Genomic DNA, 9,687 nt, shown 5'->3' with positions numbered 1-9,687 from the left:
CAGACAGGTATGTTGATCTAATATTTTTGTCCGTTTTAGTTTGGTCAGAATTTTAAATTATAAATAATAATAATGTGAAATTAAATTTTTACCAATTTTTGTGATGCCCCTTATTGGTAATCACACCAAACGGTACCTCACAGGATGCAAGTTCAAGAGCTTTGTATAACAGCCGGCTCATTGTATCCCCTTCTGTTGTTGAGTTATAACACTCACATACATAAATGTCAAAGTTCAAAGGTCAGTATTTCAAAGTAGAAACCATGTACTGCCTTCAGATTGGCATAATGTTACTCTCCTGATCAATAGCTTTCCAATGATGTATTTGGTTTAGTCCTATGAGAACATTAAATTTTCACCCTGTCCACTCAGCCCTTGTGTCGGTCGTACATTTTAAAGAGACATGAAACTGTCTAATCCATAAATGTTAATAAAAATGTATTTGTTAAATATATATATATATATCATGTAATTTTGTGCCTCTTGGAACATGTTTCTGAAATGTTTTTCACAAACACTAACCCTATGAAAATCTTTTTCGGTTGCATTGTATCTCAAGAAAACAGTTTTAGAGTGATCTCAAATGAAATGCGTTTATGAATTTATATACGGGGGTGAGTTGCATAAATAAAAACCTGTAGATATGAGGAGCTGTAAAAACAGCAACAGTTAAATACGCAAGCCAAAGCTTATGGACTAATAATAGTATTTAATAATACATTTTATTTGTAATGCACTTTATATTTGAAGCAAATCTCAAAATGCTACAGATAAAATCTTAAAAGCAAGCTAAAAACATCAATATAAAATACAAACAGATAATAAATCAATTGGCAGGGTTGATAAAAACTCATACGTTTTGCTAAAAAGAAATGCTTTTGGTCCTTTTTTGAAAGTCTCAGTAGTCTGAGGTGCCCTCAGATGGTCGGGGAGGGCATTCCAGATCCGAGGAGCGGCAGAACAGAAAACACCCGTGGTGCTGAGCTCAGTCCTGGGGAGAAGGAGGCAGTTTGAGTTTGCTGAGCGGAGGGATCGTGTTGTAGTTACAGGGGTGAGTAGTTCTTTCCATAGATGCACTGGTGGGTGAGAAGGGTGACCTTGTATTCAATCCTCACAGAAACAGGAAGCCAGTGAAGTGAAAGGAGAATTGGTGTGATTTACTGGTCATGTCCCTGACCCTCAGCTCTATTCAGCCCTCAAGTACTGCAAATCTCCAGTGTCCATCCTCTCATTCCACTACTTTACACTTTATAATGTTTATACTGCGGTCATATGGCTAAATGGCTATATACACCATTTGACATCATCTTATTTACCTTAGAGATGGCATTATATGACACTTCCTGTAGCACAAGCTCCAAGCGCAGTATAAGTAAAGTACACACTGTTAGTAATAGTACAGCTGCTACAGCTGACATCACAACAGCAGCATATCTTCATCAAGTAAGCTGAATGTCAGTGGGTGAGTCATTAAACATTACTGACACAAATCATGACAATTATAGTGTTGTTTGTCCATAAAACACAGTTCTCTTTTTGGAACGAGCTCCTCATTTTTGCTTTCATGGTCTGAGTCCTTCTGTGCAGTATTTACCCAGTTCTGAGGAAACTTCACTCTCCTTCATGTTTGTTTATTCCTGCATTTCTTCCCTTCAACACCGGCACATATAGAAGAAGAACAGAACGCTCCACGTTTGCGACAGAACGAAATAAACAATAGAGCATAACTTTAAAACAATAGACATTTCTGTATCGTCCAATAAAATGCAGTCATTTCGCACAGGCCTAATCCTAAATATGGGCAAACACAGGCGTCATTTAAGTGATGATAACAGCTAAATGGAGCAGTTTATGGAATTTGACGAGAGTTTTTTTTATACCCATTTCTTTTGAAAGCAGGGATGCCCAGAGTCTGAATCTTTTTAACATTTTCACATTATGCCTTCCTGCCAATGCGTTTGGGGACTTCGGTGGTCCAATAAGGGCTGCTGGGGGTCCAGACAGGGCCTTCAGTGCTCCAGCTGAGTGTGTTGGGGGATCTTGCAGGGATGTTGCTACCTGGGGATCTGGGGTCACCATTGGTGGTCCAGTTGGAGCTGCTGGGGGATGAAGTAAGGCCACTTCTACCTGGGGATCTGGTTGGGCCATTCGTGGTCCAGTTGGGGGTTCGTCTGGTACTGAAGAGGGTTCATCCTCTTGTCCTGCATCACCTACATTATAGAAGTACTGAATTATTCAGAAACTACTGATTGTTTTGATTTAAAGGACTGTTTCCAAGACATGTGATGAATGTTGGAGATAGTCTTGTGGTTGCAACTTTTTCTACTAGAATTGTATAATTAAAATTATAGCGTGGCTAATTATCTTGTCTCCCAATTCAACGTCATAGTTTATGTTATAAACACAACAAACAATAGTGTGACCACGTCACGTGTGCAGCTCTGATCTGCATCATCTATAATGTGCATAGAGCACTAGGTTTGGGACCAAGCGCTGTCACCAAGCATGAGTGATTATCAGGTACAAACCGTAAGAGGAACCTGCTGAAGACCAAGCAGATGCAATTTTTACATCTATATTTATTTGTTAAGCTTTTATTTAAAGCGACTTACAATTGCTATATAGGTCAGAAGTTGCACGCCTCTGGAGAAACTAGGTGTTAACAGTCTTGCTCAGATTGATGGGTGTCCCAGAGGGAATCGAGCCGTTTTATCCACTGCACCATCACCACCCCCACAGTATTATTTTATTGATACGTAAATGCGAGCAGTTAAATAGCAGGCGGGTTAGCTTTCAACCTCCCACAGTTAGTTTCAATAAGTTAGCTAAAAGTATCAACCACAATCTGAAAGCTCCCCTAGTCGAGAGAAGGCAAACAGCCTTTTCTGTGACGTGGACACACGTGATTTATTTATAAAAAACAGAACATTCTCACCTTGAAGAACAACATCATACAGGTCCTTTATCCGTAAGACATGTATTGGATGTCTCTGGCAACGGGGTGCACAAACCTCAGACACCCAAGCATTTTTTTTTCTTGCAGGCCTTCAGTAATATAGCCCTTACACAAACACACACACACACATAAAAAGAGATTCATATTAAAACATATAAGGGACCTTTGGAATATAACCTGCATGAAAATAACAACAACAATCACATAGCAACATATACGCATCATCCTGTATGTGAGAGGGGTCTGATTATTTTTCTGGGTAAGGACCCAGCTCTCCCGCTTCTCATCGAACTCTTGCAATTGTTTCTTTAGCCTAAGCTTATGCGGCTGCTCTGCATTGCATATGTTGCAGGTTTTGCAGGCTACATTTTTGGTCATGTGCGGCAGGCCGTGCATTTCTGACTAGTTGACCCCTGGCCTGATATTTCCATCAGAGATAGAGCAAGTGGGAGATAAACAACATCATACAACATAGACAAATATATTTTGAGAAGTACTTCTTTCACTCAAACAAACCAGGACCAGATTAAACAAAATTTAAAAGCAATACTTGACAATATTATCTGTTTCGTGCAATAACACCTGCTTAAACTAAAATGTGCAATATTCTGCTGGTACTATTTATTTATTATTACTGTTCACCATAACAATTCCTTAACTATGTAAATACTGTACATATCCTTTTCCTGCATTCTGGAGACATTTTATGGTTGAAATGTCTTTTATACAACATTCAGGTCTAAGGTAAAAATATAATGTAATATAATGCCAGCAAATTGTTTTTTTTTTAGCTTAAGTTACTTTCACAGCTCTTGTTAGAAGGAATTTATCAGAAACATTTTAACAAATACTTTCAAAAAGTGATGGGGACAAAATCAGCCATTTCAAAAAGTGATGAGGACAAAATCAGCCATTTCAAAAAGTGGTGGGGACATGTCCCCAGCGTCTGTACATCTATAGTTGTGCTAGCAGGCTACTGGCTGAGGGTCCCTGTATTTCACCTGGGTCTGTGGGACCTGCTCCAAAGGTCTGCACTCTGTACTGGCTGATGATCCAACATCTACTGACAAACTTCAGCACAGCACCTGTAATTTATAGAAAACAATAGTTGCTAGATATTAATGTCATCAGGTCCATCAGGGCCGCTCTTTTAATACATTTTAAAATGTAAAATACTATATGACCAGACTGAATACGTGATGTTAATTATTTACTGAGAGCATCTATTTTGCCCAGTCTGCCCAGCTAATGAACATTTTAATAATCAATAGTTAAAGTGAATCCACAGCTTTCCATCTTGCAGAGTTGACTAGGAGACAGAAAATCACTGTCTTGTTTTAAAATGATGAGTTGCTATGAGGTGAAGTCTCCCATCACACCTGTGTCTTGTCTGGACTGGTCCCACTTATGTGGCCCAGTTTAATTTCATGCCCGGTTTTATTTTCCGAGGTGCAGTTTGCCAGTTATCACCTTTTACATTCAGTCTATGGTTATCACACATAATGAAACTTTATAATTCACCGTGACATTGTTCAGACACAAAGTCTGCAACCAAAGTCAGAGCACGATGCACTTCTCAATAAGGCTGCACCCTTAAAACACTTTGTTGTTAGCTTTGCTAACGTTACGTAACTTACAAACTCAAAGAAAAGAAGAAACAATTACTGTGACTTTGCAAAGTTGGGAAACTGTTACGCTTCCTAAATGTAGCCACATAAGTTGTATCAACTCACCTTTGAAGAAGTGATCACTGCACACATTTTCAGATTCAGCTCCTCCAGATTTTTGTAGGTGTTGCATTTTTCACCTTTATGAACAACAACGATCAAAACTCCTCGTGGTTTCACGGTTTAATCGATTTAACCAACCATAAACGGCGCAAACAGACATTTTCAGTTTGTTATGGTGCTTCCTAAATGTAGCAAATCACTTCCTGCCCTCCATCTGCATTTCGCGCCATGGCAACGCAGTGACGTGACGTCATATGCAAACAAGCATCGGCATTGGTTCACTCAGCCCGGCAGTCTGGAGCAAACCTGGAGTCCTCAGCTGTTACTACTTAACCATGAGTTAAAAGGTCGTACAGGATGCGACGCCTGTTGCAGAGGAAGACTGTGCTGCAGTGACCATCATGCAGTTTAATGGTTAGATGATTACTGCAGTTCCAGTACAATAACATTTCTACACTGAGCAGGCAATACAGACAAATCAGTGAAGAGTTTGAAAGCGTCACAAACTGAATATCAGCCCTCCAGATACATGAAAGACAACTTGCTTTTGACACAACCAGAAGCAATGTTCAAAGTATCTACACATACTTAAAGTCATTCTTTTCTGTGAGGCGCCATGAAGTTTAAAAAGCTTAAGAAACCATAGAAGTCTATTGTAGGTGTTGCCTCTACTTGTCTCACCAATAGAGGTCCATTAAAAGGCACAAGAGGCTCCTTCTTTCTCTCCTGGGAGTTCAAAAAGGCTAAACCCCCTGCTGTTGAGAATGTTAATGATGATCTTCTCTTTCTTTCTCGCCCCCTGCTTTAGTTGCTGTCGGTACTTATTGTGTATATGGACTATATTTGTGTGTTTGTGTGTGTGGGAGGGTGCTGTCATGAGCATTATTTGTGTGGGTGCATCAGTGAAGCACTAATGAGGATTGGAAGCTCCGAATCCTGTTGTTTGACAAGACAAGCAAATAAAGATTTAATTTGAATCTTTTATTTTCTGGTATGTCCTCCCTCCTTACAAGCAATTACAACCTGATAAATGTAAGCATATATATATGATTTGGAGATTACAAGTCATTAATAGATAATTAATAAAGGAACCGCAGCCACAGAAACCTTTTCACACACTGTCTGCATCAATTAGCATAAAATATCCTTCAAAACACACACATCCATAACACATACACACATCTACTGCTACTACCCTATAATCATTAACATTCTCAACAACGGGCAGTCGAGCCTTTTTGAATATGAAGCACATGAGTGAGAGAGAGAGAGAGAGAGAGAGACACAGAGAGAGAGACAGAGAGAGAGAGAGAGAGAGAGAGAGAGAGAGAGTCACAGAGAGAGAGAGAGAGAGAGAGAGAGAGACAGAGAGAGAGAGAGACAGAGAGAGAGACACAGAGAGAGAGAGACAGAGAGAGAGAGACATAGAGAGAGAGAGACAGAGAGAGAGACAGAGAGAGAGAGAGACAGAGAGAGAGAGAGACAGAGAGAGAGAGAGAGAGAGAGAGAGAGAGAGACAGAGAGAGAGAGAGAGAGAGACACAGAGAGAGAGAGAGAGAGAGAGAAGGAGCCTCTTGTGTCTTTAATGGACGCACTAATTTTCTTAGGCGTCCTGACAGCAATGAGGAGGAGGGCTGGGAGAGTTGAGGTTAAAATATCATTAACCTTCCAGTTGGTATGTACAGTAACATTTAAAAGACATTAATGACGCTGACCAAACAGCCTGCAAGGCTTCGGCATGCTGTGGCAGCTCACCTCTGCCAGGATTCTCCTACAGTATGTAAGTCTGCCACTGCTCTCACTGGCTGCCTGTCAGAAAGTAAAACTCACTCTAACACCTAACATAGTTTTATTAAAGTTGGTATGTGGTATTTTTGGTTGTTTGTTGCTGAAGGTCTTGAGAGGACTACATTCTTCCGTTAAGACCCTTTCAGAAAAGAAGCGATTTACGCTGCGCTGGAGGTTGGGTTCAGTGGAAAAGTTCAGCTACTTTGACCGCAGTGTGCATGCAAGCTCACAGAGCAACGCGGTGCGTGTTGCTTGATGCAGCAACAAACCGCCGTTCCGTAGCACAAGCCATTGAAGATAATGGGTTTCAGACCTATCTGAAAGATTACACTTGCTTTGTTTGTTTACAACTCTTACCGCTACGGCATCAATTGTAAGTGACACGTTTATATTTAATTCCCTACCAACTTATCATGTTATTTAACTTAGTTATTTAACTGCAGCTAGCCTCATCAACAAGACCCGGGTCCCCCACTGACACTATTTATGTCAACTGTATGTTTGTCTACGTGTAGCACCTTATCACCAAAGCAAATTCCTTGTATGTGTAAAACACTACTTGGCAATAAAGGTCCTTCTGATTCTGATTATGTATTACCTTTACTTTACCAGCTGGGTGATGATCCCGCAGGTGCTGCATCATATTTGATGTAGCTATTTGCTCCTTTAGCAGCAACCTTTTAACGACAAGCTTTTGAACAGGTGATCTGTCATCTTCCATAACGCCCTGGTCAGTCTTGGTGTACCCTAAATGCTCCTACACTGCCGACTTCTGACATTTTTTTGGTGCAAATAAAGCTTCACAGTTCTGGCCCTCTACCATAGTTAAGCCAGTGTGCAGTAGTAGCCTCCATGTCTCTGATAAGCACGGCATTTCAAGCTGGTTCACTGCTCAAGTAACTTTTTGTTTTCATTTTGTGCAACTTGCAACAGTTCCTTTCCCTGCAACAGGAATACTCGGTGCAGCGGAGCCTTTACGATTGATTAACTGTGATGTTTTAAAGCGTGGTTAATCCGGTAATCCGGTAATCGTTGGTGTCCCTGGTAATCGTTTTTACCACTCTTGGTTGCCAAAGTAAGATATTGCAAATGAAAAGAGCCAACTTGAAAATATAACTGTACAATTTATATTTTATATAGCATCTTTCAAAATATTTTTTTTTCTTACAGAACCAACCGAAGCTCCTCCAGTGTTTCTCTTATAGTTTTTTCCCCCAACAACAATGGCTACAGATCAGATACTGAGAAGGGTTGGAACATTCAGAAGTGTGTGTATTTAAGTGATAAATGTAGTCTGAACTGCAATCAATTAATCAGTTTTATTTACAAAATGCGACAAAGAAAAAATGGCTAGACATTGTTCAGAAAAAATACATATAGTGAGAAACAATGAATATGAAATCAGTCCTTCACAGCGGGACACCTGCAGCAACAAAAGCTAGACTTGATGCGACGGAGGAATCTATGAATCCTCTTCTGACATGTTTTAGTCCAACCAGAGGAGACTGAGGCTGCAGCGGGGATGTCTATTGGTTTAACTCTGTCAGAAGACCAGGCAGCAGGATCTTCATAGGAGCAGGGAGGTACTCCTCCATCAGAAGACAAGACAGCTGGATCTTCATAGGAGGTGGGATGAAGTCCTCCTTCAGAAGACCCGGTGACTGGATCTTTATAGGAGCAGGGAGGTGGTCCTACATCAGAAGACCAGGCATCTGGATCTTCATAGGAGCAGTTGTTTAGTCCTTCATCAGAAGACCCGGAAGCTGAATCTTCATAAGAGCAGGGAGGTGGTCCCTCATCAGAAGACCAGGCAGCTGTATCTTTATATGAGGTGGGATGAAGTCCTCCTTCAGAAGACCCGGTGACTAGATCTTTATAGGAGCAGGGAGGCGGTCCTTCATCAGAAGACCAAGCAGCAGGATTTTCATAGGAGCGGGGAGGTACTCCTCCATCAGAAGACAAGACAGCTGAATCTTCATTGGAGGTGGGATGAAGTCCTCCTTCAGAAGACCCGGCAGCTGAAACTTCATAAGAGCAGGGAGGTGGTCCTTCATCAGAAGACCAGGCAGCTGGATCTTCATAGGAGCAGGGAGGTAGTCCTCCATCAGAAGACAAGACAGCTGGATCTTCTAATGAGGTGGGATGAAGTCCTCCTTCAGAAGACCCGGTGACTAGATCTTTATAGGAGCAGGGAGGTGGTCCTACATCAGAAGACCCGGAAGCTGAATCTTCATAAGAGCAGGGAGGTGGTCCTTCATCAGAAGACCAAGCAGCAGGATTTTCATAGGAGCAGGGAGGTAGTCCATCAGAAGACCAGGCAGCTGGATCTTCATAGGAGCAGGGAGGTACTCCTCCATCAGAAGACAAGGCAGCTGAATCTTCATTGGAGGTGGGATGAAGTCCTCCTTCAGAAGACCCGGTAGCTGAAACTTCATAAGAGCAGGGAGGTACTCCTTCATCAGAAGACAAGGCAGCTGAATCTTCATATGAGGTGGGATGAAGTCCTCCTTCAGAAGACCTGGTGACTAGATCTTTATAGGTGCAGGGAGGTAGTCCTCCTTCAGAAGACCTGGTGACTAGATCTTTATAGGTGCAGGGAGGTTGTCCTTCATCAGAAGACCTGGCAGCTGAATCTTCATATGAGGTGGGATGAAGTCCTTCTTCAGAAGACCCGGTGACTGGATCTTTATAAGAGCAGGGAGGTGGTCCTTCATCAGAAGACCAGGCAGCTGGATTTTCATAGGTGCAGGGATTTAGTCCTTCATCAGAAGACCTGGCAGCTGAATCTTCATGAGAGCAGGGAGGTGGTTCTCCCTCAGAAAACCCAGCAGCTGGATTTTCATGGGAGCAGAGGGGTGGTCCTTCATCAGAAGACCAGGCAGCTGGATCTTCATAGGAACAAGAAGGCAGTCCTGTATCAGAAGACCAGGCAACAGGATCTCCATAGGAGCAGAGAGATAGTCCTCCATCAGAAGACCAGGCAGCTGGATCTTCGTATGAGGTGGGATGAAGTCCTCTTTCAGAAGACCCAGTGACTGGATCTTTATAGGAGCAGGGAGGTGGTCCTTCATCAGAAGACCAGGCAGCTGGATCTTCATAGGAGCAGGGAGGCAGTACTCCATCAGAAGACCAGGCAACAAGATCTTCATAGGAGCAGGGAGGCAGTACTCCATCAGAAGACCAGGCAACAAGATCTTCATAGGAGCAGGGAGG

General features: G+C 42.0%; 1 protein-coding gene and 1 long non-coding RNA gene across 10 annotated transcripts in view; both read right to left on the bottom strand.

The window, feature by feature from the left end:
* Window positions 1-689: 689 nt before the first annotated feature.
* LOC123980735 lies at window positions 690-4,972 on the bottom strand. Its single transcript, XR_006827545.1, has 4 exons — window positions 4,690-4,972; window positions 3,958-4,041; window positions 2,936-3,061; window positions 690-2,210 (listed from the first exon to the last, which is right to left on the bottom strand). It is a non-coding gene; the product is annotated as an uncharacterized LOC123980735 (long non-coding RNA).
* Window positions 4,973-7,774: 2,802 nt separating this feature from the next.
* Window positions 7,775-9,687, bottom strand: part of LOC123980718 — a 7,410-nt gene continuing 5,497 nt past the window's right edge. For all 9 annotated transcript variants that reach the window (XM_046065238.1, XM_046065240.1, XM_046065237.1 and 6 more), the window contains one exon: window positions 7,775-9,687. In XM_046065238.1, the coding sequence (XP_045921194.1) occupies window positions 7,876-9,687 (1,812 nt within the window). In that variant the 3' untranslated portion in view covers window positions 7,775-7,875.

Source organism: Micropterus dolomieu, linkage group LG12, assembly GCF_021292245.1.
Source record: "Micropterus dolomieu isolate WLL.071019.BEF.003 ecotype Adirondacks linkage group LG12, ASM2129224v1, whole genome shotgun sequence".
Taxonomy (NCBI): Eukaryota; Metazoa; Chordata; class Actinopteri; order Centrarchiformes; family Centrarchidae; genus Micropterus; species Micropterus dolomieu.
This window is presented reverse-complemented; position numbering and strand designations above follow the sequence as displayed.